The following is a 27,946-nucleotide window of genomic DNA, read 5'->3' on the forward strand; positions in this document are numbered from 1 at the left end:
ACAATACTATGAATAGGCTAACAGGAAATGAAATACTGTACCGCTTAGAGATTTTCCACCCGATGGCCCTTACAGTAATATTTTGGCGTAAGAGAATCTGTGCATATTGTTGTGGCCTGACATGAGAGTCTCGATACTATCAACTGACCGTTCAGTGCCTTTGCTAAACTCATCTACAGTACTTGACATCGACTCCAAACAGCGCAGTTCCCAAGCGTCGTAGATAAGCGTAGGTTGCTCAAGTTCTCTAACCTCCATAACGACCATGTCTTTTTGGTTGAGTATAGGTTCGAGAGCATTGACAACTGTGTTACATTAACGACAATACAGTGAATGGGTACAACCACTATCGCAAGTGGCGACTAGACCGCCGCAGAGAGTATTGGCACAAGGGACGTATCCTTCTCACAGTAACCTTGGTGTCATTGCAGACAATTCCTTTGGCAGACTGCAGGAGATGATGTAGACCGTCGTCGAAAACGGCTGCGGCAATTGAATCTAGGCATTTTGGTGCTTGACGGATAGCAAAAGTGGTTCAGCGCTATGTTGAAAATATGTATAACGGTAGGTATTCCAGTCTTGGAAATCGTTGGCAAAACAAAGGAGGCACACGTTGGTTGGGAAGCTGTTTACTAGTGACCGGTGATGTTCGTGGCTTGAGGACGGTACTAACAACGCTATGAGCGGGGTCAACCATCTAGCGCATGCATTCTTGACGGACTCCAGGTAGACGTCTTGCACGATGTCGTAGTCTGGGCCGTAAATTGCCGACATAATCCATTCGGTAGTACTCCTCATCGACCTACGTAGTGATAAAGCCAGCGCTCCTCGTCTCTTCTCAGATCTCAGCGACTCCCAAGACTGGTTTTAACATCATGTACTTCCTGAGGCCAGATGTAGACAAGGAAATCACATCACCTGTACGCATGCTGGCTCTCTAAAGATTGCTAGTGTCAATTCAGCTTGACACACACACGCTCGTGAGCATTGTTGGCATAAGAACAGCGGGTTGACCGTAGAGGGTTCGATAGTAATCCGTCGTGTGCTGCTTAGGTCAAAGTCGTACAATCCGCCGGAAGCATTGGAAGGACAGGAAGAGTTAGGGGCAAGTGTCCAAAACAAGGCCGTAAGTAGAGCGCGAATTGACAGCACATAGCGTGGGGGTCTGTGGCTCCAGTTGTCGAATAGCAGGAAATCATTATGCCGTGGCGCCGCATAACGCTGTCATTTACAAGACAGTCTTCCAAGGTACGTCCTAGGGGCTGGAAAGTCGCGGTCGGGACGAAGCGAGCCGACTAGACCACTTTAAGTGGGTACCTGCATGGGTGTCGCAGTCATCTTCGTCACGACTTCAAGTTTAGGCGCGTCAATGAAAGAGATGGGAGATGGTGGCTTGATGCAGTGCAATATAGAGATCGTTCGATGAACGGTGGATGAGATTAACGAACCATCGAAACGCAATGCTCCAATCGTGGACTGCCTGCGACGCGGCACAGAGGATAATCGCTGACTCGTGAAAGACGTGAAACCGAGATGATTCAAGCTCAAACTAACAAGAGCATCTAGAACAATGGAAGAGCCCCTACCTTGTATTGATGGGACTGTTAGCGCCAGGCACGGAACTGGGAGATGAGACGGATCGCTGCTCATTTCACGCACGGAAGCGAACATGTAAAAGCGATCGGATCGATAGGCGAAGCCGCGGCTGCGTTGATTTGTGTCATCTCGGTAGTTGTCGTGGAGAGGGCAGGTACGGCCTGTAGCGTGCGAAATACGATCGTGAATGAGAAAAGAAAAGATCGTTGACGTAAATGTATCCGCTGAGCTTAGACTTGACGCGATATCACATGATCAGACCATCACCAGAATGCAGACCAGCGATGATCGGATCCGCACCCGCACCTCAGTAGTGCTCTGTCACACCGCTTACAAGAAGAGGTGCGACAGGTCTCGCGGGGTAGACAATGGTGTTGATGGCGATTGGGTCTCGTGAGCCTCAGCAGATAACGCAAGCGGATGCATGTCATTTCCTTGGCCTGCCATTGGTGCAGGATGCTACTCAAAGATATGAGGTTTCGCGGAGGCTGCAGAGTAGAGTGATATTGTTCATAGCACACAGGAAGGTGTGTCGAAAGAAGGATGCCTCGTGACGCTCGGTAGCGCCACCAAGTTCCGCGTGGGCTTGACCTGACATGTTACTCAACAAATCTAAAAGGAACCACGACCTCTGCGGGAACTGCCCGCAGGCCTCTCAGATGCTCGCACTGTGGAGTTTGGGCATTGCTAGCAGGATGATCGATGCTTTGGTTTTCGATGTCTTTGTCGAACAAAGCAAATGGTGAGATTCCATGGTCCGCGGCAGCCGTGCAAGCTACGACCGTGGAAAGTACGGTGAGCAAGCCAATAGTTGAGACAGGGTTGCTTTGCCTGCCTCAACTGCAGCACCCCTTGGCGGTCATTCTCACTATGACGTATGAATCGAACGACAAGGGTAACCCGCCCCGGGCAAGTCCAAGATCTGGCCTAGTAAAACTCAATCGACGGGTTGACACCTGCAAACAGCAAATCTGGCAGGCAAATTTGACGGAGTTCGGCGAGCTGGCGTGTATCGGTCCCAGCATGCGCAGCCGCACTCGTCGGAAGGGTGCTTCCAAACATGAGTTCAACGGCCGGGGGTTTTCAAGCAATCGGAATTGAGGCGGCACAAGCGAGTTTTGTGTCTGCATCTAACAGGGAACGGCGAGGCTGCAGCACGTTTATCGCGAATGCGGGAAACGCTAGTTGTTGGGGCACGGTGCATGTCGCGAATCCATTGAGGGGAATCTGTCGGCCCGCGCTTGCTCTCACCTAGTGGCGCTATGATAAGCTGTTGCCCGTAAAACCTTGATTCCCATCTTCTGTTATTATGCGAAACTCCTCAACCTCCATTCTCTAGTAATCGTAATACTGCCAGTATGCCTCCCGATCCAAAGGACGCGCCGTTCCCCACCAAGCAGCTCATTATTCTCGGTATGTGTGGCGGCTGCAGTGATGTCATTGTAATTGGATGTTTCTGACCACCGCGTAGGAATATGCCGATTCTCCGAGCCTCTCGCTTTCAACTCTATCCTGGCCTATTCGGCCCTCATGGTTCAGGACTTGGGAATTAGCAAACACGATGCTTCTTTCTACGCTGGACTCTTGGTGTCCGCTTACGCCATCGCCGAGGCCATGACAGCCCCGTTATGGGGAATGGTTTCTGATGTCTACGGCCGGAAACCCGTCGCGCTTATTGGTCTGCTCGGCGTTGCCCTGTCAAGTCTCTTGTTCGGTGTTGCGCAGACATATTGGGTCGCGCTGCTTGCGCGCTTTATCGGCGGTGCATTGAATGGAAACGTTGCAATCATGCAAACCATGGTCGCAGAGTCGGTCAAGAATCCGGCCCACGAGCGTGAGTAAATCGCGCAATACCCCATCCCGCATGTCCATCTAACCAGAGATAGCGCGTGCATATGCGACACAGCCCTTCGTCTGGACGGTGGGCGGTATTATCGGTTCAGCAATGGGTGGTTTCCTCGCCCAACCGGCACGACTCTACCCTCATGCTTTCGACAAGCATGGTCTCTTCGGACGCTACCCGTATCTTCTCCCTAACCTCATCGCAGCCATTGGGATTATGCTAGCCATCCTCCAGGGTATGATCTTCTTGGAGGAAACACTTGTCCGTGAAGAGAAGGAGGAGGGAGCAAACGGTATCGCGGACCACCATGAACAGCATGATTACCACGACCACCTGGATACCATCAACGAAACCCCTGCTAACGAGCGAAGCCGTCTTCTTGGACCACCCGCAAACCACCCGCATGCGAACCGAGAGGCCCGAGGCTCAACCGCTGGCTCTATGCGGCACCGTGGCTCCATTGCTAGCTACACGCGCGACAGGTTGGCCTCCATGTCCGTTTCTGGCAGCATTCGACACATCCGCAAAAGGGCTTCCTTCTTGGAAGAGGGTATGCCCATGCCCTTCGACCAAAGGTTCGATATCCGCCGTTCATCTTTTGGAACCATGCACTCGATCAAGATCCAGCAGGACGTGCTACCCATGCGCGGTGGGCCGACCCCGAAACCCCGCAAGACCTTCAACCGAACTGTAGTCATGATCGTCCTCGCTATGTCCATCTTTGCTTTCCACCAAATGGCCTTCATCTCGATCCTCCCGGTTTACATCCTTGATACACCTACAACGACTGGCCTAGATTTCAAGGGCGGACTAGGAATGGATCTACCAGACGTCGGGAAATTCCTCACGGTCAACGGCTTCATCACTCTTTTTGTCCAGGGCTTCATCTTCCCTATCTTTGTCGAATGGGCTGGTGTCTGGAACTCATTCATCTGGATGATTATTCTTTACCCGATCACTTACCTGATTGTGCCCTTCATCAGCGCCTTTCCCCATGAGCTCGAGACCCCGGGTATCTACCTTTCGCTTTTCCTGCAGGCATTCTTCGGTATCATCGTGTTCCCATGCGCCCTGATCCTGATGAAGAACGCCGTTCCATCGCCCCTCGTCCTTGGTCGTGTCAATGGTATCGCTATGTCGGCCTGCTGTCTGGCGAGAACAATTTCCTCACCTCTTATCGGATTGATCTACTCCCTCGGAGGATCCGCGGCAGCCTGGTTCGCCCTTGCTGCTGCTGCTATCTTTGGCATGGTCCAATTATTCTGGGTTCCCAAAGAGGATGTTGGTTCCGTTCAAATCGACAATGGTCTTAAGAAGGTTATGCATCATGACATGGACGAGGACGCAGTAGACGACATTTCCATCATCGAGTCAGTCCGATAATAGAGCTCAAGAAGATAACGAAAGCATTGTGCGAAAAGCGGTGGATTATGGAGTAATAATCTTCTAGACGTCTTGGTATTCGGCGTTGCATGTTCATCCGGCGTTTATGGCTTGCCTCGATGTGCTTACATCTTGAGCGCTCATTTTCTATGTTCTTTACGGATGCGAGCATCTGAGCAGTCTTCTTGCATAGCGACCTGAGAAACTGAATGTCATTCACGTCGCGTCTTGCACGAACCTCAACTCTGAACCGATAATGTGTGATGCTTGACAGTCAGTCTATACTTGGGATGATGACCCACTTGGACAGTCCGTGCAACCCGTCTTACTCACGCACAGACAGCTATCTACTGCAAGACGATCCAGGCCCACAGTGGGTCTACTCCAAGGTTACCACAGGGTTGGTGCAGCGCACGGAATGGCGGACATCCGGTATAATGATCACGATGGATCTACGCAGTCGTAATGAAGGAAGAGATGAGCTTTATCTAACGAGCCAATGAATCTGAAAGGAAGTCTTGAAAGCTCTAAACGTCAGGTTTTGAGATTGAAGAGCGTGAACGTTGTTGCATCGGGCAAAACCAGGTCTCTGATAACAATGCATTGCGCGACAGCTGAATGCTTATCATTCTTGGGTTCGTATAAGTGATAGCAATTCGACAAGGTAGATAGCAAGCAACAACCACAATGACTGCAACAGTGACCCATTGAAAGCAATCTAAAATAGAAACAAAAGCCATAAGAACACGAAGATAGCTCCCGTACGATATGTTAGTTTCCCGAACTATCCTGAACCGCTAAATCGTCCTGCCGACTATCTCTGTGAGCATACTTTGCTAGCTGCTTTGTGGTATTGCGCAGTTGGCGGACTACGAACATGGGTTTGTGGGGGGTTGCATCGTGGAGTCTTGGTTGGGATGCACATAGTAGGTTCGGGAGGAGATACCATGTTGTGAGAGGCAACCTTAGAGAAAGCACTGACGAAGGTGTGAAGCCATGAGAATATCATGAATTTACAATGTATGTGCTGCGTTGTTAGTCATGTTCCTCTACACAAATGATGGAGCAAGAAGTGAAGCCGTGAGATGCAATGTCCAGATGAAACTTTTCCCTCCATAAGCGAGTGTCAGAACGTATCCCTTGAAATAGGTGTTCGCGCTCTGATTTTCTGTTGTTGCATGGTCAATGTCAAAGTCGTGAATGAACGCTGCTCGGGAGAGAAGTTTGCCGGCTGAATAAAGTCCGACTCCCGGCTTGGCAGAAAGCTGCACCTCCCCGAGGTAAGCTGGCCTTGGACGGTTCGCAGCGCCCTACCTTTCACACTAACTCGTTATCGCTTGCGTTTCTGGTGATGCTTCTCTAGCAGAAGCGACTCACTATGACGCTTGACGCAGCAGCCCGACCATGGATCATTGGGGCGACCCTTGGGCAGACAACAATGCCGACGACCAAAAGTCCCCGACGAAGAACGAGGTGACCGCACCACAGCCGCCTGCACTTGCTCCCGCACCGGTGCTATTAAACGGTTTTCTGGACGATGCTGGATGGGGCAATGAGGATGAGAGTTTCGGAGACTGGACTACGTCATCTGAGCAAGACACGACTGTCGCTATACCTACGGAGACGCGCATAGCTGAGCCGAGTCCGCTGAAGAATGAGCATGCGATTGAAGATGGGCCGCGATGGGATATAGAAGAGAAACATGAAGATAACCTGTCGCTGGAAGGAGACACGTGGGCTGCACAGACGGAGGACACTTCTGATGCGGACAACGTAGCTTCGGATACTTCGGACACGTCGACCACGATACAGCTGGATAAGGCTTCTGATCAAGCTCCAGTCGCTCCTTCGAACCGATTACAGCCCGATGACGACTCTTCTGCACGACCCTCTACGTCCCCGTCTGAAGCGAGCCGTCACGAGGCACCTCCCGAGTCGCCGCGAACCTCGTTCGAGGAAGAGGCTGTAAATAAGAAACAGACTGCAGAAGCAACAGAACCTGAGAAGGAGGTCCAGTCACAAATAACCAATGACGAGGATAGCGAAGCCGAGGTCGAAAGCTCGAGCAACGATAGTGCAGACGAGGAGTTTGGAACCTCCACAGAAGATACTCTATTGACAGAAGCTCCTTCTGGTCAGTCAAAGATCACACAAGACGCTGCGGGTGATACAAAAGAGGCCTTATCAGAGCGTTCTACGTCTCGCCCTGGTTCGCCTGCAGCCTCCTCGAGCGCCGCCGCCGCCGCCTCGCATAACGCCGGTGCATACGAACTCGACAAAACACTTCTTGACGAACTCTTTCCTCCTGATGGCGCTGCAGAGGAGCCAGAAGAAGCTCCAGACGACCCGGTATACTCAACGTCTGGGCGCAAGGCTTGGTACAGGTTGACGCGTAAGCAAACCATGAGAGAATTCAATAGCGGGAACGGGGACGACAATTATATTCGGGTCACATGGGCGGGTTCTGAGGTCAGATCCGAAGTAAACAAGACGGTAGCAAGATGGGCTCGTGAGGACCGTCTTTCTGGCACAGGTCCAGGGGCTAGAGCTTCGTTCTACTGGGACACACCAGCACCTCCAGAACCTATAAACCCAAGAGGACATTTGCGCACGAAGACGTCCGTTCCCACACCGCGAGTAATCGAAGCTGCACCGGCAAGACAAAGCCTTCCTCCTGTGTCTGCTGACACTCAGATCGCTTTCAACTGGAGTTCCACGACAACCACAACAGACCCTTGGAAGCAGGACAGTCCTAGCCTGCGCTCCATATCTCCACCTGTCGTGCCGAAGCCTACAGCTGTAGTCAATGCCCAGACACAGGAGCTTCGTGCGGTTTCGATCGACCTTGCACGCGACGTTGGGGTTACACAAGGGCAAACGTCGACTGAAACGCCGGCTGTCGCAACGAAAGCAATCCCACCTCCTGCGCCAACCACGACCTTAGCAAGTCCCTGGGAAGAGCTCAGCACTCCTCACACCAACACTCTCAATCAAGAACAACGTACCGATGTCCCTACAGATGATGAAGATGATTGGGGTGAGATGATATCAAGCCCTACAGTGTCTACTCCACCTTCAGCCTTCCCAAGTTCGATACCAGCGACGCTAGACAGCACTGTGTCAACTTCTGCGCCACTTCCAACGACTCCACCGACCCAGGATCGTTCAGCTGACGCAATGCATATCGTGCGCCTACGAAGCACCATATCGCCTACGTCGGCGATCTTTGGTCCGAAAAGTTTTGTTCCATTCAATGCTGAACAAGGGCCTATTGGACCTGGACGCTTGAAATCCGCTAAGCGGTCTACCACTGTCACACCTGAAAAGATCAAGATCGAGGTTTCGTCGAAGCCAGTTCGAGAGACTATTCAACAGGACCAAGTCCAAGTTGATACATCACCAGCACATGACACGCCCGATGCGAATGAAGTTGTTTCTAGCGAAGTCAAGATTGCGGAGACTAATGACACGCAAGACGACGATTTCTCTGCATTCGCATCTAGTACCTTAGAACCAGAACCCGTCCGGCCGAGCACGCCGCCTCCATTCCCGGCGATGCCAAATGAGTCTACTGTAGATGCATGGGCGGATGCTGATTTCTCTTTCTTTGAATCGGCACCAGCGTCAAGAGCGCCTGCGCAGGCCACGCGCGATCCATCAGATCCTTTCTCAGTCTTCGAAACCCCTCCAAGGCCTTCCAGTGTCGCGTCTTCAGCGAAAACTTTCACACGATCTTCACCCCCACGGAATGTAACTCCCCCGTCGATTCAACCGCTGACTGGAGCTACAAACTCTGCACAACGAAGGAAGAACGAGGAAGAGCAGGTAATTCAAAACATTGTAGCAGGGCTGCCGGACTTGAGTTACATGCTACGTTGATGCTATGTCATGTTTGCACGGATGTATCGTTGCTGTTCTCTGCATATTGCACGGCGTTTTCGGGTGCTTGAATATCCATGATGGTCTCTGCATTGTTGAAAGAGTCACAGGATGACATGAGAAGACCTTTCCTCCGTATATACTCAATCTTCATCATATTATCGTTGCTCATAGTCTCCGTGAAACACTGAACCGTGTGCTTCTTTTTTTTTCACATATTCCCTGTGCTACTTGGCACACACTTCGCCTCCGTTTGCATTTCCAGTGCTAGAGTCTAATTATTCCATTGCTATTCTCCTTGTTGTCACTTACTAGGCAGCAGCTGCCATTAGTCCTTGAGCGAATAGGTTTATTTCAAGGGTTGGCTCACTACTGTACGATAAACACCTCACAGACCCTCTTCTCTTCCAAATACTCTTCCTTCGCGCGAACACTACTTGAGTACCCAGGGTCAACCGCTTACGACCTCGACCTTAACCATTGAATCCCGTCACGGACTTAAACCAATCACGATGCCTATGCGTGGCGGCTATGATCCTCGATATGAGCTTGTTCGCCGGAACAATGGTTGGAATTGGATTCGACGGAGAAGTCGCTCTCATGGCCATGGTCATCAACCTTCGCCCATGGGACATTCCATTTACGACCCCGACTACACAGACAACATGCTTCGGCAAGATCAACTACGTGTTCTGGCCGCCGCATTCTACTTAGAAGACTGCGCATATAATCTTCGCGTTGTAGCTTGGTCTAGATATCCCCAACTAACTCCTTACGATTTTGGATATCATGAACAATATTCTGCAGTCGAATACCCCCACCAAGAGGGTCACTCTCGGAGCGCCAGCCTGTCCCGGAACTCCACCACTCCAGCTGCCTCTAATCATGGTCACAATGGGCGCCGGAGCACCGTCCCTAGCCCCAGCCACAGTGTCAACGTACCTCAGAACACTACGACCATACCCAAACACAACGATGATGTCGCAGAGCGCTATCCTCACATCCGTGAACATATCCGTCAACATCCTCGGTTCTGGGAGGCGGTATTCCTTGCGGGGAAAATTGAGAAGTTCCAAGAAGATGATAGGGGTTTGGATTTCTATAAGACGCGCTTAGACCAGATCGTTAAGGAAATCAACAAGGATATCAGGGAACAACATGGCTTGTGCTAGCGATCAATCGTAAGATTGGGGAACATGGGAGTTGGTTTGTTCAGTGTGTAAGATCTGATGGGTATGGCGCTTGTCAAACTTTCGAAGAGGCACGATTGTTATACACGTAAACAATATGTCTTCTCTGGTCAGGAGGTTTCAGTGTAATGATGCTATGGTGATATATGTTGAATATGACTCTGTTTGAAAGCTCTTTGATTGTCGCAGACTACCGTGTTTCAAACGATCGTTGATCTCTCGCGCGGACTATTTGTTCTTCGTCTTGTGATGTAGCGAGTTACTAGTGGCTCGAAATCACTGTTCTTCACCTTCACCTCTCATCTCCCCATTTCAGCCAGTGAACCGATTAGGATGCTGCAATTTTCTTTATCGTTCACTATCAAACGAGTTACCATCGTACGGTCGCTACTGCCGTTTGCTCTAGTGGGGCTTCTGTCTGAGCTCAAAAAACACTGGGACTTCCCAACGCGTGTTTCCATCTCCCAAATTCTCTTCTGCGCCGGCAAAACCTAGGTTAGACGCACAAACGCCAGTATGGACGAAACATCCTCCGAATTGATCCACTTCGTCGTCGTTCCGGTCGAAACTGTAGTGGCTTGCATCTACGTACCGGACAACATCGTCTCATTCCTTCCTACCGATGTACTAGATACTCATCAGGACCATTAGGACGCTCAGTGCCTTCAAACGCTCATTGCCAATGGCAGAAGCTTGATTAGCGACATCGCACGATGGCCTCTTGTGGTACAAGAGAATTCTCTCAAGCACCGCACAGTCAGTGAATTACATGAAGTCGCTTCATCTTGGCTAGAGCGTTCTCCTCTGTTCCGATCAGATCTTGATGAACTCGGAGAATATTTAGAGTTGCTACCTGGCTTCTCCATCAACGGCATAAAGGTGATAGAAAACGGGACTATGGGGAATCCCTGGATCGTCCTCCTCGAGCAGGACGACAGAAGGCGCTGGTATGATTCTTCGTGTCATCAGATGGAATTACTTAAGAATTCAGAGGGAAACAAGCTACAATATCGCCGGTTCTTGACTCAATTCATGTGGATGCGAGAAAACGCCCCAAAAAGGATGTTCGCCAAGGAGTTTAGTGGAAAGTATCAGGAACGTACCTTAGATACAGAGAGTAGAGACGTGTTGCGACAGGCCGAGAGCCTGAGCGCTGTTGGTAAGTGCAACAAACTCCCCTCGAGTTTTCAGGGCGCTGATTAAGACTAGATGAGTCCTCCACCAACCCTCAAGTACGTCGCCATCATTGAGGCCCACACCGACAAGGCCTTCTTCAAATTCAGTCCCTCAGACATCAACGAGAAGAAGCGAAAGATCATCAACAGTGCGAAGGACATGTGTACTCAGATGGTATCTAAAGGCTACGGAGGCAAGGTCAAGCGGCAGGACATCATGGACACAGCTCTCAACATGGCAAAGAAGTGACAAGCGCGCAAGAGGCGAGAACTAGTCGAGATACGTCGGCATCCACCATGTTCGCAGTCAATCGGAGGACAGTACTGAAACGAAGGGCCAATGAGATTGCAGGACTTCGAAGCGAAAACGAAGCTGCTCAGTTACGTTGAAAGGCCGCAGTCATCGCAGATTCTCCAGATAGTTGGAGAAGAAAATCAAGTAACCATAACATGAAGACCCTGATTTGAGCGACGTAGTGAGCTTGTAGACATACTAAGTAAGTAAGTGGATTGAAGGTTGTGTCAGTTTGTCAAAATTCGGTACCCTTTCAAGTGCTCAGGTCTATCGCATTGCCATCGTCTCCTCCCCTCAACCCAAAGCGCACGTCCAGCTTCTCGATCATATCCTGTCGTAATTCTTTTGACGGCCAGCCTTTACTCGGCATTATTACTTTTTTGTCCTTCCTCAACTGCCTTGGTATCGGGACATTCTCCCCAGTTTTCTCATCTACCCAACCGTAAAGGACAAAGTCTAGGTAGTGCTGCTGCACATTGAGCCCTCTTCTCACACCCTCAGTGATGACCATATCTACGGCATGCATCATTTGTACGCCGTCCTCGTGCCAGCCTTCAAGACTCAGCAGACCCCACAGCTCCTCTGGAACGCCAGTATCGCCTTCGTCTTCGAGCCAGGGATGTGCTTCGACGTCAAGATCTTCGTTGAGGTACGTCTTCACGACGATGTCGCTCGTGTTGTCATAGTCCAACTTCAACTTTCCGCTCAACACTTTCCACAGCGTTTCCAAACTTCTCTGGCCAAGCAGCAGCGATCCTAGCTGACAGACGCCGTTCCCGAGAATTGGGTCGGAGAAGCGCATGTCGAGTTTGACGAAGAAGAGCTGAATGCTGATGATATCGATGTCTGTCCAGATATCCGCGTCATCGAGGAAGGAAAGGCGCAGTTTCGTGGTGTTTAACTCCATCAGACCCCAGAACTTCATCAGCGCACCCTCGCAGCTGGCCGGTACGCGATGACCTTCCAAACCTAGTGTTGTGAGAATACTGCGTACAATCTTTTGGCGCCAGAGTATCATGCCCACCCAGCGAAAACCCGGTACATCGCGCGCCAGCCACTCTCGTCCGTCCATGGGTCTGAGCATAGGGTCTGAAATGCATAGTCGTGGATACAGTACCCAGCTGAAGATGTAACCTGCGAGCGGTGCATGGTAGCGAGCATAGTCGTGTATCAGGGAGACACTGTATAGATTTAAGCGATAATGAAACTCTTTGTCGATGGCATAGAGGTCGATGATGGAAGGGTAAGGCAGGCGGAGCGCAAACTGGAAGAAGAGGTTCGGATGTCGAAGGATAGCCTTGTAGACGCTGAAAGGCTGTTTTGGGGCTGGTGCATCGGCGAAGGCTCGGGGTGAGGTTGTAGAAGGTATTTCGGGGCCCCATACCTCAGTAGCGACATTGCGACGGCGGTGTTGATAGCGGCGGAGGATGCGGGGCGCATTACTGTCGATCTTGGATGGCTGTTGGGGTCGGTCGGTAGCTGGAGGACTTTCGTCTATTGCGCGCTTGTTCTTGCCTTTCGAGCTCGGCGAGCCAGTATACATCGACATTGGGCTCGGTGGACGCTGCATGGCCGTAGGGGAGTTGTGCTGCTACTTGCAGAGGCTAGAAAAGGCCATACTCAGATAGCGTTGAGCATGAAGCAAGCAAGAAGTTGTACCCACCTTGGGTAGGTCAGCTCTATAAGGATAGCGATGTGCTCACCATAGTAACTGCTAGCGTAGTGACAGTGGAGAATACGAAGTCACTCTACACATGGAAACAATAGTAGGCCTCAGGCAACCATCAAATAAGTCATCTTGTGAGAATGAGTGAAGGTGAAACTGAAAATCGTATTGCCTTCCTTGGAGCTTGGATACATGTAATGGTCTCCCAGAGCGCTCTCGATGCATGCAGTCCCGTCGCACTGTTGCTAGCACGCGTGTTGAGCTCCTCTCTTCTATGGCGACTCCTATCATCATAATCCATGAATGCTGTGCGGAAATCAACACAAGACTTAGGTGAGTGTGAAGTTGTACTTTGACAGGAGGAAGGAGGGAACACATTGATGTGGTAAAGGAATGAGAGACGGGCGATGGACTCGACAGGGATGAAGCGGCCACGCGTCGACGTCATTGGTTGGCTCGTGCTTTGTTCGACCCCCGCCTCGGCCCCTCGTTATTGTCCCTGCATATTCTGATAATTTAGTTGGTCTAGGTGAAATCGCGTTTCTCACGTAACACAGCAACCATCTCGCCAGATCTCACGACGTTAATTCACAGTCGCCAAATACGAACAAGTACGTCCGCCAGCATTATCTCCCAACATCCCTTCAACCACACGCTTTGTTGCCCCAGCAGGTATTGATTGAGGGTATCCAGGACCGCTCAGGCAACAACGATCTGTCGACCGAACCGACGCGAGTACTTCCCGTAGCAGCGAGCCATCTGCATTGCCACATACGAAAAGCTTTGCCATTTCATAGTACCGCGCTCGCCATGGCGTCCAACCTTTTGGGCACTGCGAAATCGACGCTGCCCAACGAACTCGCTCTCCTAGTCATCGACCATCTCGAAGACAACAACAAAACACTATGCGCTCTTGCTCGCACTTGTCGCGGTATGCAACATCTGGCCGAAGAGCGACTCTACAAGCGAATCGAGCTTCTCTCCGTAAAGAACCTTCACGCCATCATCGAGGCCTTCACATTGCGTCATGAACGCGTGCGCGCCGTGCAAACACTCAAGATTCTGTATCAATACAAGGACAACAGTTTGAAGGACAGTGACGAAATAAGGACAACCTTCAACGAGTGCGTAGCTCGCATGGTCAATCTGAGGGAGTGGCACATTGAGAGCCCTTACGACAACTTCCATTGGGAGGGAGCTGGTGGCGAGGCTTGGGTTCATGGAGACATGCAACGTTTTCGCCGCGCGCTTGACACAGCTTGCGTCGATGGTCCAGTCGAGGCGGATAAGATCATGGCGGAGCGACGGTTGGGAAAACATGTCGAGCGGACGGTTGGCCTAGGTCTTCTTGAGAGCTTGACCATCCATTCACACGGCGCTGATACTGACTTTTGGAACCTCGAAGGCTTCCATTGTCTCTTCCGACACCCTGCGCTCAAACACCTTCACGTCTCCTGTGTTGCCTTCCCGGCTTCTGACATCCCTGAACTTGCGTCGCATACCCGACAAACCCCTCTGACTTCTCTTGTCTTTGACGAGTGCGTGCTGCAGCCCAAAAGCTTGCTGAGCATATTGCGTACACCGGCACGGCTGAAGACGCTGACTCTCGGTGAAAACGTCTTCAACGTCAACCGATCTAGACAAGTCAAGCCCGTACTAACCAAAGATCCGTGCGGATCGCTGCAAGCTCTCTCCGCAGTTGCACATTCGCTAGAAAGCCTCACGCACCTTAATCCCGGCTGGCGCATCGATAGAAGCCCCCACGTGCTCCGCAGCATACGACCACCTGGTGATGGCATGCGTGATTTCCACCTTCTCACATATATGGAATGCGATACAAACTCCTTTCTACATCAGGCTATCGTAATGAACCGCGACCTAGCGCCACCCGGTCTGGAAACACTTCGCGTTCGCCGGCATTGGGACGTTCCTATCGACTTCTGGGATCAGCCGCCTGACTTTGATCACTACGCTGCGCTACCGTCTCTCAACACACTAGAATTGTTGCAATCGTCCTATCTCTGGTAAGTTTAACAGAATCACTCAAAGTTCGTTCCAGATCATGCACTGACTTTACTCAGGCTCGACCTGTCCGACACTGATTACATCTGCGACGATGAGCGCCTCCGCAATCGTCATGCAAAAGCATACAAGCTATTCAAGGCTGGCATCAATCTCAAGATGTCAATAGAGCTGCACAAAAGCCCTAGCCTGATACCACCATATCTTCATGACGAGCCCATCCCAATCGTCGAATGCGTGTACGATGCGAGCGTTGTCGGCTTCCACCGCCACATAGTTCACGAAGAGGCAGAAGAAGGCGCGCGGATAGCACCAGAGTCTATAAGCGAAGCACCCGAGACGGATCAACTTGGTGACGCGGACATCAATAGATTACGGGGAGAGACGCGACGCACTCTGCACGTCCTCAAGCACAGGTTCGTAAAGCCTGGTCGCCGACTCGCGTTCATGGACATGTTCGATTCCGATGATGAAAGTGTGGAGCACGTTGGTAGTGACGACGACTTTGAGGTTGACGATCTTGACGAGGAGGACGACATGGAGCTTGATCTTGAGCTAGACAACGACGGACACTTTGTCGATGAAGACGGCAATCACGTGTTTGAAGAAGACGGAGAGCTCTATGTTACAGTGTGGGAGACAGCTAGTGAGGACGAGATGGACGAGACTGAAGACGAAGATGATGATGAGATGCATGACGCGGTGGAAAGTCAACAGCAGCCTGCCAATGATGATGTAGACTAAGACGTTGCTGTGGGAGCGTCTGTAGCTATAATTCTATGTAATGTCCTCTGTAAATGAATAAACGCCGGGTATGTATGAATAGATCGTAGGAAAATTATGCGCTGCCGGGGCGTCAGGATAGAAGGGAGAATCAGAACCTGTTACGATATATTAGCTTTCAATCGCGATCTCTCAAGAACAGATCAAACTTACCTAGAAAGAATCCTCATCGTGCGCACCCGAGATACTGTGATGAGCAATACGCGTTTTCCCTATTTGAATCGTTAGCATTCTATTCATGGTCTAATTCCTTCTTTCCTAATCCGGTATCCCGCCCTGCCTTACCACCTAACAACATCCCCAGCCACATGCTTGTGCCCTAACGTACCTTGTCAGATAACTTCCATCTGCCTTGGCTCTCCTAGTCTCCAGAAGCGGTGGCACAAAGGGAAGTGCAAGAGCAGATACTACGTAGCTCGTTGCGAGGGCAGCCTTGATTTTATAGTGCGGATCGCGAGGTACGCGTGTGGAGTATTGCCGAATCTGGGAGAGCGCGTGTGTTGAGATGGCCATGTTGTATAATATGAAGAACAAAAGACGGAGAAAAGTGTTCAGACTCAATAGAGAACGATGTGTAAAGTGTTGTAGCCCGGCAGTGTCTTTGTTTCGTGGTTTGTAGCTGGTTGATCAGCCTTATGAAGACCGATGTGGGGCCGCGATGTGGTTCGGTGGTTTCGGCTTCGGTGGGGTCTTGGTCGCGTGCTTGCTTTGAACTATGTGTCTAACACACTTTTTTCGTCATCAGAGAGTTAGCAAAGCTTGAGAGAAGATGACTCGGCAGTGTTGGGGATATAAATATGTCTCAACGTGGCTGCCTAGTAGGGCCTCGTTTGCAAGGCCTCAGCAAGGGGGAACAAAAGGTACTCACACTACGGCCGCGGCTGGACTTCACGTGGAGATGAGCGCTGTATGCAAGCGACGTCAAGTGTGGGTAGGCTTTTGTGGAGTGCGGTTAAGGCTGCCTCGACGCTAGGAATTGTTTGCGTGCTTAGATGTTGCTTTGAAAGCGTGCTTCCGGTCCCGGCTTACAAACGTCTTTCCAATATACTGAGGCACGTCGAGAAGATGGATGAGACGGTCATAGACAATTTTCAAGTAATATTAGTGTCTTCTTATTGATGTTTGTGCGGAATGCTCCATAACACGATTGCGCCTAAGGCTTCGAGAATCCCTTCCGGTCTGGGCGATCCAGATCACACCACAGTCGTGCGAGTACGCGCGAGCTGCTGCCCTGCCACGGTAGAGGCTTTTACCGGAATATGGGGCACGTGTCTTGGCGCCCAACAGCGCATTGGTGAGCAGTTGGTCACGACATCTCTAGTCCAAGTCACGAATCGGTAGTTTTGCGTAGAAAGGGGTGTTTTTAACGTGTCAGCAGCAACCAATAGAAGCTGATTGGTAGATGGGTGCGGCAGGGGTTCCGCGCAGCCTCGCCATGACTTCTCTTTCTGATCTCTCGCAACGTCGCATCTAGATCAGCAATAAGTTATGATTTGCCTGCCCGGTAAGAATTACCAGCCACTTTTCATTCGACTCGCCGAACTCATGCATGGCGTACACAAAGCTTGATTCATCGCGCTGCATTTGAGGGACATTGAACTTGTCGAAAATAGGACTGTCATTGTCCTATACATAGACTTGTTCATGGTGAGACATAGTAGGTTTTCATCTCATAATTTTGGTTTGCTATCATCACCGTCGATGGCAACATAGCTCATAATACAAATTTGCATTATTCTCGAGAAATCGCTCTGAGGCTGCGTGAAAAGAGAAGAACAATGTCTAAACGCCATGAAGCTACACTGCTTTGAAGCATGCAACGAAAAGAAGGGAACCGCGATAGTAGCACAGCTCCTACGTCCTTGGCTATTCGCCGCATTTAGTTACGACGGCCGGAATGATCATAGTTGAACAGCCGTCCACCACTTGGTCTACCACCATCCCCACCACCACGCGCACCGCCACCACCGTACGGGTGCTGAGGAGCATAATACTGACGCTGTCGAGGGTCTTCGTCGGGGTCCGACTCATCATCGTAGTAGGCTTGCTGTGGTGGTTGGCGACGAGACGAACCATGACTACGTGGGTACTCTTCGTACCGCGAAGCGTACTGGGGACCCTCACGGCCCATGTGTGGGTAGCTAGACTCCTCTCGTGCAGACGCGTTGTATCCACCAGCTGGATTGCCGCCAACTTGACGGCGGAAGGGATTGTCTGCGCTTGTTAGGCCAGAGAACAAGAAGCCTCTACCGCCACCCCCACTGCGTGGAGCTCGTTGGTGGCTATACCCGCTTTGAGCATTGTCGCCGAAAGGCTCATGATGTTCCTGATACTGTTGACCTTCTGGACGCGAGGAATCGTAGGAGGAGAAAGATGAGTAGCCCCCTCGGCGAGGGTTGCCACCGCTCATCCCGCCCATCGGACCCATAGGACCTCCACGTCCCATCTCACCACCACCACCCATCGGCCCTCTCATCGGACCACCCGTGCCACCCATACCTCCCATCAGGCCTCCCATTGGGCCACCGCGTCCCATGCCGCCACCCATACCACCGAAGAAGTCGCTGCCACCACCAAAGAAATCGTCACCGCTTGAGCCGCCGAAGGGATTCATCTTACCGAGTATTGGAAAGATTTGGATTGGGAAAGATTTCGTTGGCGACGAGTTCAAGGCGTAAGAATGTCGTTGTGTTCGTCTTTTTTCTCAACTTGACTGTTGTAGGTCGTGCGTTGAGCTGACCTGCTGTGTGTGGTAGATGAGAGTGTAGGAGTGGGTAAGGCATAGCTGATATACTATGAGAGCAGCGGTATTCATGTGTGAAGGTAGCTTGCTGCGATGCTTCACAGAGAAACCAGGTATGCTGACCGTTGGAGGGTGAAATAGAGCGAATTGTGGTCAAACGCGCGTGTGGTCGATGAAGATGCAGTTCCGTTTAGTGAATACACTTGCGCCCTGAGCGCAAGGCGAATGTTGAGAGACATTAGCATAGTGCAGAGTATAGGCGGCGTCAAAGCATCCGTTCAAGACGCCTGGTGAAAGCAGAGCTTGGTATCCGATCACGTTCATATTTTTGATTGCAGTCATAGGTAAAAGGTTGCGCGTGTACAAGGTAGATTGAAGAGTCGTGGATATGGTTGACTTAAGTTTCGGTTATTTTAGCGTGGGAAAACTTGTGGGCTAGGCTCTTGCGACTGACGTGCATCGTCCAAAATTCAAGATGCACAGTCAATACACGCTGCCTAGGCGGGCGCTGCGTGACACCGTGCTTCGTACGTCGCACTTCAAACACGCTTGCTATCCTTATCCTTGCCGCCCTTATCTTCCCTGTTGTCATCCTCATCCTCATCTTCCGCGAAGTTGTGGAACACCAATTTGCCACTACTCCTGCCCAATGACTTGTTAAATGCATGCATATTAGCTGCACCACCGCCAAATTTCCTACTCTTCTTCTTCCGCAGACTGCGAGCGGGCTGGTCATCATCTTGCACAAGCGCTGTAGGCTCGGTAGGCGATTCGACGACGATGCTGGGCGTGGATACTACGGTAGCTGCTTCGATGGCCGGTTCAACGGGGCCTGCTGTGGAAGCTTGGTGTCCGCGGATTGGAAGAAGTTGAGTGTCCTCACCATCTACACCTCTCATCAGCTCGTCACCCTCGCCCAACTCAACGCCCTCGGCTTCCATCTCCGCCTCCTCCTCGCTGTTGTCTAGCTCAACTCCATATGCTTCCAAGTCCATCTCGTCGTCATCGTCCTCTTCCTCTTGTTCAAGCATGTGTTCCTGGAGATCCCGGTCTCGCTGCCTAGCCCACTCGTCAAGCTCCTCACGGAGATCTTGTAGGGCGGCGAGCGAATTCGTATCGTTCATTTCCCTTGATCGTCGTAACGCATCACTGTAGGTGCTCTCCTGAATTGCCACGGTCGAAGTCAGCGTATGTCTCACATCCGGTTTGTACACTGGACATCTTACCGCGGCAAGCCTCCATTCATTTCCATCGTCCCAGTTATCCATAGCGCCAACCAGAAGTATGCAGTTTCTAATAATGTAGAACGGGGGGAGGCTTGTATCGCTGGGAACAATCAGTCGCGATACTAATTCTGGTGGTTGTTCTGTTGCTGCCACTTACGTTAAGTTGTACTGAGCTGCCGATATGCAACCAGCTACATCGCCGCTGTCGAAGAGCGCTTCTGCGTCCTCGAAGTTCTTTCGATACAGTCTTGATGCTGCGTATGGATCGGACATTTTCGCCTTTGTTGTGCGCAGATTGGTGGGAATTTCAGTATTGGGTCAGCAAAGGTGTAAGGGAGAGCAAACGCTACGATGCAAACACCAGAGCTTGTATGCCAAGCATTGCGTGTGCGACAACAACCAACTTGTTTGCTATGCGAGCAGGCATAGATTTTCCGTTCTCCGTTTCACTTTACAACGTGATACCCCTCTACTTGATTTCTGCAAATTTCGTTCGGGATCTCAGTCGCGTCTGCAATATCCAGTAATCGTATCACCAACTGCGCCGTAAGTTACTTCTCGCGCATATCACATCTATCGCTAATATTGTTGGGACTTTAACAGTCCAGCGCCAGGTTGAGTGTTATATCTCTTTCCGACTCGCCTTTGTGCCGCCCGCTGTGATGCCACCTCGCAAGAAATCGAAAGAGACTCTCGTCGAGCCTGGTCCTGACGATGGATTCTCCGCCGCGGATGAGCCCGACCCAGCTACACGTAAGCGTACGGTCAAGAAAACCGAAAAGACTGGCCCGCGGAAGAAGCCGGCGCGAAAGCCCCGAAAGCCAAACCCAGACCCAGAGCAGGCGCGGGGCGACCTTTCGGCTGGTACTCCTCTCGGTCCTGTACGACTTCTTGCGTCGCCAGCCACAACAAATCTGAACGCATGGCTCGCCGTTCGTGACGAACTCGTCGTACAGAAGCCGATAGTGCATACACCAGTAACCCATCAACCGTTAATATCGTTGCGAGACCTGCCCGATGTGCCAGGCCGAGACTTCAAATTTGAAGTCAAGAGTGAACTTCTTGAGGTTAACTGGGATCCGATCGATGAGAGTGACGAATTGCTTGCCCCCAAAAGGACAGGGGAGTGTCGTGCGTTGATGGACAAATATCGAAAGACTATCAAGACCTGGAGAGTCACTGTCTTTGACGGTGCGCTTCCTAAGACCGAACAGAAACGACTGCGTTTGTTCCCCGAGTATGAGCAGGAAGAAACAAATATCTGGCGGAATGGGAAGCTCAGTGCCAAACCCACAACGCCTGAGAACGAAAAGTACATACAGCGAGGCGGGCCGCTGGATGACACCATATGCCCTTCCCCAGCAGACGTCGACAAGGTAGGTGCGGAGGCATGTAGACTTCTCAACAAATACCCGGATGCCATACCCGATAGCGAATTCCCGCATGAAGTGGGCCATGGACGATGTCCAATGCGGTCGACACTCGAGCTGATGTCGTTGCAGGCGATAAGGGAGGACTTCGACTTTCGGCGTATTCGCTACGTCTTTCGATGTGCTTCATCGCTGCATTATCACGCCTATTATCCTTTAGGCATAAAGCCAAGTACGAGAAATTTCGGATACCATGTTCCAGTTCCTTCTTTTCCAATTGGATACTCGAGGCAGCCTAGCATTCCAATTTCTAGGAGCGTCTTCGAATCGTACACGAAGCCGCCTGCGCCGCCGCTCTGGTGGGCGATCCGAGCACTGCCACCGGTGTACACGGCCAGACCTGTCAACACCTCGGTAGATGTCGCCGTGCCAGAAGATTTGGTTACTCACACGGCCGAAAACAGCGCTGATGCCGGAAGCATACTCCCGCTATCTAAAGGACCCAAAACGACCAAGGAAGTACGAATCCAAGGGTGTCCCAGTGTGCCACAATCCACTATATTGGAAGTCATCGATTACATCTGCTGGAAGATGTTTGGCCTGGTGGGAAGTGAGTTAGCTTTCAAAGAAGCGCAAGTGACTGTCCTGCGTTATATACACTCGAATTTGCCCGCTCACCCGTCTGTCATTGGGCCTTACAGCGGTCGAAAACTCTTCAAAGCAGACACCACTACGAGATTCGCCATCATACAAGCCATACAGCAATCGATATCCGGGTTCATTCCACCGCTCACTGTTGGTTCTTCCCGCAGTAGCAGAACTGTCGTAGCTCTCGCGGCAGAAAGCGCCTATCGAGTGTTCGTGCGTACTAGCCAAATACTGCTGTGTTTGCAGGAGTTCTACGTCTCTGTAGACGAACTTCTACATAGCAAGAAGTCTCTGCTTAGCAAAGAACTGTATTGCCAGTGCGTGGACCATGTACAAAAGCAGAAAACGGTGCACTACTGTATGTGGTGTCTTGAGCAAGTTCCGTGCTACACTATGATCCGCCACACGGATGACCGCTTGATCTGCGCTTCGCACCTTGTAGTTGTCGCAAAACAGGAGAACAGTTCACCACCACCGCCAGGACCCGAAGCACGACTACGCAAAACTTGCTTGAAACGCGAGGGAGGGACCATATACGGCAGCTTATCATTCCAACATCGAAGCGCGGTCGCAGATGCGGTCATTGCCCAGCTCACACCGAAAGGGTATAAAGACATATTCAACGGCGACCGCTTAACACCGGAAGGTCATGATCCCCGTAGACACACCCTTGACGCAACATTCCCCCTATGGTTCGCCAATGATGAGGCGTTTGTACATCACAAAGACAACGTCGGTTTAACATCTCACTTCTTGAACGCTGCGAAGCAGGACGACATACCCATAGTACTGGCCATTGCTTCCGATGCAGTGAAAACAGACCGCACGGATAATGCCAAGATCTCCCAGCTCGAACTTGCTTTTGACCATTGCTTTCGCATTAGGTGCGTTTTGCCGCGTAGTATCAAGCTGCGTAGAGAGCTTGCCAGCATGCTGGGAAAGGAATGGTGGGACGGTTTTTATAGGATGATGAAGACTGGGGTGTATGATGGAATGAACCCGGTTCACAATTTTAAAGTCGACTTTGGTACTCGCGAAGGCAGTTCCTGGGATTTCGACTCAATTACACGACTCAAGAGGATATGTCTCGAGATTGAACAAAGTCCCGATTGCAACCCCCAGGGTCTTCAGCTCCCTCGAGGCCAGGCAAGCAGAAATTCTGCCCCTTGGCTGTGGAACGAGGCTCACATGTTCGACAATCTCGACTGGGACTACCTTGGCCGTTTGTTCTCGGAGAGGTTCAGACGCCTGGATAGGCATTGCGATCTAGCAAACGACCACCGTAATGAGTGCTCAGAGACTCTGTTTCTTACGTGTGTAATCTTGTGGTTTCGTTATGGTGGCAAAGATGAGATCCTCGGCCTACACATGACAGTCTTTTCGCGTCATGCCCTACGGTTCTCTATTGGGCGTGCCTTACACGTAGAGCCTGGATCCATCATGAGAACGGGCTGGACCGTCAAGTACCCCAGCTCTTTGTCGCAGTACAATGACGCGTTGCGTACGATTACGATGGAGAGCTGGTTTATGAATCGAGCAAAGTCCAACTTCCCATGTACACCGGAGAACATCGTGCTCTTCACCGACTTGCTCCGAGATATCAACATGGACAGCCCTTTCTGGGAGGGCCACCCCGCCCAATATACGGACGCTCAACTACAGTTCCCGAAGATTTGGCAAGGACGGGGATCTGCGCTTGGAGCTACCGATATCACGGACAAACCTCTCGACGATATGGAAGAGGAAGACGACGAGGCACTTGTTATGGGCACTGTGCCAGTGGGACAAGATGAGGAAGATAATGAGGGCCTAGAAGAAATCATCGCCGGAGACGAGGAAGGTGAAGAAGAGGATATGGAGAAAATGTCAGGAGGTGGAGAACAAGCAAGCACTGTTAATGATAGCCAACTGCCCGGAACGGCGGGAGTTGATCGAGAGGACGAGCGTTCTGCCAATAATGCAGCGGCCAACTTCCTTTTCGATTGCCAGTCGCACATACCAGAGCATATGCGAGTTCGGTTCAACCAGGCGATCCTGATACTTCAAGAAGCTGCCATGCGCAGCATAGTCAACAAAGCTTCCACAGCTCCTACTAGTTCTACGGCTGCATCCCGCATCAACCTTTTCGAACAGTTCAAAGTCACCATAGTCGACTGGTTCCAGTACAAGAGCGAATCATCCGTTACGGTTGAGGAACTAGTCGATACTACGCTGGAAGAGTGGCAAGGCCTTAATTCGAGTATTCAAATTGCCTTTGGCCGACAGGACATCGTCTCCTTCTGCCAGGAGCTCGACGGTAAAGATGGATTCAGGTATGCACCTTATTGACGAGCCTAAGGATCAGTACATCTAACACTGACATTACTAGATACGGCAAGGACGGTGTGCTCATTTACAAGCCCTAAACATCCTCAGGGATGCGCTGATAGTTGGTTGTGCGAGGACAGCTTACCGCTTGCAGAAGTGGAGCTGCACTGCGCGAAAGGGATGTCAAGGATTCGGAGACCTCATCGGGGGCATATGGGATAGACTTTCTTTGTAAAAGATTAACAACAACAGCTACATGGGCTATGTAGGACGTAAAGTCTTTCCATGATAGTTCGAGAGCAATAGAACCTTGTCTACGTCGACCTTGTTGAGCTTGCGGTGACTTATCCTCCCATCAATTCGTACATATATTCAAGCATGCCTTGATCGTTCCCCGCCGTGACAACATCACACCAATAAGCGCCTCCCCCCTGTTGATGCTGGGTTGCACCTGCGTCGGTAACTCGGTCGATGTCTGGTAGCCACCTCCGCGCGTTAACTCCCTCCAACAGTCTACCTCGCAAACTTTTGCGTTATATATTAGTATATATATACTAGATTTTAGGTAGTTATATCTTAATAAGTATTATCTATTAGCGCTATAAAGTTAATAAGGCTTAATAGTATCTACTAGTAATCTACTACAGAGTTATTACTCTATTATTAGTAAATAAAATATAGTAAATGCAAAGTTTTTATATATAGTATTAAAAACTAGGTTATAAACTGGCTGTTATATAGTATAGGCGCTAGGTAGGCATAACAGTTGCATATTAAGAAAGAGGTTAGGTAGGCATAATCCCACAACCGCCCGATCGTAAAATCTGGGGAAAACCCTCAGCGTAACATTTGCGATAGACGACTCGTGTCTTGGGCGAAGGCGCGCATTTCTCTCTGTAAGAAAGGCCCGGACGGAAACATCATAGTCCATGCAGCTGTCCAGGTGAGTACATGGCACATAAGCTTGATCACATGGTAATCGTAAGAGCGCGTCATTGCATTTGCTCGAAGGAGCTGAGTATCTACGCAGGTAGCTCTCAAGATAATGCGCCCCAGTTTTGCAACGCCTAGAAACCACCCTTGCTTGTGCAAACATCGGTACCGCTTCTCGGCATTGCGTCCAGGAGTAAACAGCGTGGTTCATCCCGTCCCTTGTCAGCGATGCCGTAGTATCGTGAAAGAACCATCGTTTCACGACTTGGTCACAACTTCCAAAAATCCAGCTGTTCTCTCACATTTTCTACAGGCGATCTGATGTTCCATCGCAGCGTTGCACCAAGTTTTGCTGAGTCCGTTCTAGCCTTCCGGGGATGCATACATTATCCTTACGCTTAACAGGCAGACTAACCAGCATCACGCTGGCTGCCCGTCACGGGAACACATGCAGCCCAATCCCACCAACTATCTCTCGCTCCTTATTACCTCAACCCACCGGGGATAGACGGTGCCAACCGCCATTGTGCATGGATGTACTGTGACGCCGCCCCAGCGGCTCAACCTGCAACAGAATTCTGCCTCGGCATCAGAGTACCTATTATGCTAATACCATATAGGAACTTCTTCGGCATCACCATATGGAGATATCTCGGCAGAGCTCAGCGAATGACGTCTTCGAGGCCGTTGCGTAGCTCCATACTTCTCCTCTACCCTGTGCTTTGTACCAGCTTATGCTTTGTGCTGATCACAAGCTAGCGCAGTGGAGGAACGTCTGGATCAAGATGTGTGGAGAACATAAAACCTATGGGGCCCCAATCTTCCCCGCCATCTCTCCACACTTTTTGATCGCCAGTGGTTCGCCCTAGGGTACCTACACGAGACATCAGAACACGCCTTTTCAGAACCACAGGCGGATATTGGCTGTCGCCAGTACGTCAAAATGGCAGATTCTTCTGCGGTTGCGGTTGCGCACCCTCGCTTCATGGGAATGCGAGGTAGAGCGCTGGACATAACAGTTTCCATCATTGCGACGACTGGTTTCCTGCTTTTTGGATATGACCGTGGGTGCAAGACTCCACTACTAGACGATTGGATGTGCTAACATTCGTACTACAGAGGGCGTCATGTCTGGCATCATTTCAGCGGACCCATTCATGAATTACTTCCCAGAAACTCTGCACAACTCGACTTGGCAAGGGTTCGTGACCGCGGTGAGTAATTGCAATAGCTCTCATTCTAGATTGAACTCACACTGACGTTTTTCAATCTTGAACCCAACAGATCTACGAGATTGGCTGCTTGTTCGGAGCCATAGCAATGCTCATTTTTGGTGACGCGCTCGGGCGACGGAAAGGAATCATGATAGGCGCTGCGACTATGATCGTTGGTACCATTATACAAGTGACTGCTTTCAAGGGCCATAATGCCACCGCACAGTTCGTCATCGGACGCATTGTCACTGGTGTTGGCAATGGCATGAACACTGCTACAATTCCCACATACCAAGCCGAATGCTCCAGGACGAAAAACCATGGTCTCTTGATCTGCATCGAGGGCGGGGTCATTGCCTTTGGTACGCTCATCGCGTACTGGGTGGATTATGGATGCTCGTACGGAAGCGACAACTTCACATGGCGCTTCCCTATCGCTTTCCAGATCGTTTTCTGTATTATTCTCTTGGCTGGCATGACCTGGCTTCCAGAGTTAGTATACTCCCATATCCAGTGCGAGGAACATACTAACCTTCTCCACCCGTTCTAGGTCGCCACGTTGGCTTTTGACCAAGGATCGACACGAGGACGCAGCCAAAGTGATTGCGGCGCTCCGTGGGCATGCTATTGATGACAGTGAGACACGCTTCGAAGCCCACATCATCATGGACAGTATCCGCGCGTCTGGCCACAAAGGAGGAATCACACCATTCAGCGCCCTCTTCACAAACGGAAAAACACAGCATTTCCGACGGATGATGCTCGGCGCTTCATCACAGCTCATGCAGCAGATTGGTGGCTGCAATGCGGTCATCTACTACTTTCCTCTCCTCTTCGAACACTCAATCGGCGCTTCGCATGATCTGTCCCTGTTGCTCGGAGGTATCAACATGATTGTCTATTCGATCTTTGCGACTACATCTTGGTTCATCATCGAACGCACTGGTCGTCGCAAGCTATTTCTGATCGGTACCTGGGGGCAAGGCTTGTCCATGGTTCTGGTGTTCGGTGCCCTCATCCCGGGTACGCAAACTGCAGCGAAAGGCGCAGCTGTGGGCCTATTCACATACATTGCATTTTTCGCAGCGACATGGGTAAGTCCTCAATGTACGAAATCCTATGTGAGACATGCACTGACTTGCACCACCTTTACAGCTTCCACTTCCATGGCTATACCCAGCAGAAGTAAACCCTGTAAAGACACGTGGCAAAGCAAACGCCATCTCGACATGCACTAACTGGCTATCAAACTTCATCGTCGTCATGATCACGCCTATCATGATTGATAACATTGGGTGGGGCACCTACGTTTTTTTCGCAGCGATGAATGCGTGCTTCTTGCCCTTTATCCATATCTTCTATCCTGAGACCAAGCAGCGAAGCTTGGAGGAGATTGACCTTATCTTTGCCAAGGGCTTTGTGGAGAACATGAGTTATGTGAAGGCTGCGAAGGAGCTGCCATTTTTGGATCCCGTTGGCATCGAGCAAATGCAGAGAGAGTACGGTTTCTTTGATGACGACACTCTTGAGGGCGGAAAGGATGTTGGAGGGTTGGAAAAGGGTGAGGAAGCGACTGTTACTGAGACTCCACGTATTTGAACATATCGTCTCTGCCAGAGCGAGCACTAGCAATATCGGTTGAGTTGGAACTTGGTCTCGAGGCTTTTTGGCTT

General features: G+C 50.8%; 8 protein-coding genes across 8 annotated transcripts; 5 read left to right on the forward strand and 3 right to left on the reverse strand.

Annotated features, from left to right (window-relative positions):
- Nucleotides 1-2,954: 2,954 nt before the first annotated feature.
- On the forward strand, nucleotides 2,955-4,822 carry CC77DRAFT_930875 (MFS general substrate transporter; the record flags this gene model as incomplete). Its single annotated transcript, XM_018534189.1, has 3 exons — nucleotides 2,955-3,009; nucleotides 3,068-3,430; nucleotides 3,483-4,822. The coding sequence occupies 3 exons, from the start codon at nucleotides 2,955-2,957 to the stop codon at nucleotides 4,820-4,822; spliced, it is 1,758 nt and encodes a 585-aa protein (XP_018387962.1).
- Nucleotides 4,823-6,130: 1,308 nt separating this feature from the next.
- Nucleotides 6,131-11,316, forward strand: CC77DRAFT_1093040 (hypothetical protein; the record flags this gene model as incomplete). Its single annotated transcript, XM_018529658.1, has 3 exons — nucleotides 6,131-8,647; nucleotides 10,543-11,046; nucleotides 11,101-11,316. Exons 1-3 carry the CDS (start codon nucleotides 6,227-6,229, stop codon nucleotides 11,314-11,316), a joined length of 3,141 nt encoding a protein of 1,046 aa, XP_018387963.1. The 5' UTR covers nucleotides 6,131-6,226.
- A 259-nt stretch (nucleotides 11,317-11,575) lies between these two features.
- Nucleotides 11,576-13,389, reverse strand: CC77DRAFT_1018569 (hypothetical protein). The gene has a single exon (XM_018524646.1). The coding sequence runs from the start codon at nucleotides 12,908-12,910 to the stop codon at nucleotides 11,615-11,617; it is 1,296 nt and encodes a 431-aa protein (XP_018387964.1). The 5' UTR covers nucleotides 12,911-13,389; the 3' UTR covers nucleotides 11,576-11,614.
- CC77DRAFT_1007076 (hypothetical protein) lies at nucleotides 13,302-15,793 on the forward strand (the record flags this gene model as incomplete). The annotated part of the gene is made up of 3 exons (XM_018523459.1): nucleotides 13,302-13,360; nucleotides 13,585-15,051; nucleotides 15,109-15,793. The coding sequence occupies 3 exons, from the start codon at nucleotides 13,302-13,304 to the stop codon at nucleotides 15,791-15,793; spliced, it is 2,211 nt and encodes a 736-aa protein (XP_018387965.1).
- A 1,777-nt stretch (nucleotides 15,794-17,570) lies between these two features.
- Nucleotides 17,571-18,934, reverse strand: CC77DRAFT_1018572 (hypothetical protein; the record flags this gene model as incomplete). Its single annotated transcript, XM_018524647.1, has 1 exon — nucleotides 17,571-18,934. A coding segment is annotated over exon 1 (731 nt), but the record flags the coding sequence as incomplete, so codon positions are not given.
- On the reverse strand, nucleotides 18,932-20,117 carry CC77DRAFT_1018573 (hypothetical protein). The gene is made up of 3 exons (XM_018524648.1): nucleotides 19,959-20,117; nucleotides 19,802-19,901; nucleotides 18,932-19,738 (listed from the first exon to the last, which is right to left on the reverse strand). Exons 1-3 carry the CDS (start codon nucleotides 20,072-20,074, stop codon nucleotides 19,115-19,117), a joined length of 840 nt encoding a protein of 279 aa, XP_018387967.1. The 5' UTR covers nucleotides 20,075-20,117; the 3' UTR covers nucleotides 18,932-19,114.
- Nucleotides 20,118-20,463: 346 nt separating this feature from the next.
- Nucleotides 20,464-24,436, forward strand: CC77DRAFT_1093045 (hypothetical protein; the record flags this gene model as incomplete). The annotated part of the gene is made up of 2 exons (XM_018529659.1): nucleotides 20,464-24,131; nucleotides 24,188-24,436. 2 exons carry the CDS (start codon nucleotides 20,464-20,466, stop codon nucleotides 24,222-24,224), a joined length of 3,705 nt encoding a protein of 1,234 aa, XP_018387968.1. The 3' UTR covers nucleotides 24,225-24,436.
- Nucleotides 24,437-26,002: 1,566 nt separating this feature from the next.
- Nucleotides 26,003-27,872, forward strand: CC77DRAFT_1029624 (general substrate transporter; the record flags this gene model as incomplete). Its single annotated transcript, XM_018526530.1, has 5 exons — nucleotides 26,003-26,123; nucleotides 26,179-26,273; nucleotides 26,344-26,765; nucleotides 26,824-27,367; nucleotides 27,429-27,872. The coding sequence occupies 5 exons, from the start codon at nucleotides 26,003-26,005 to the stop codon at nucleotides 27,870-27,872; spliced, it is 1,626 nt and encodes a 541-aa protein (XP_018387969.1).
- Nucleotides 27,873-27,946: the final 74 nt, after the last annotated feature.

Source organism: Alternaria alternata, assembly GCF_001642055.1.
Source record: "Alternaria alternata strain SRC1lrK2f unplaced genomic scaffold CC77scaffold_6, whole genome shotgun sequence".
Taxonomy (NCBI): Eukaryota; Fungi; Ascomycota; class Dothideomycetes; order Pleosporales; family Pleosporaceae; genus Alternaria; species Alternaria alternata.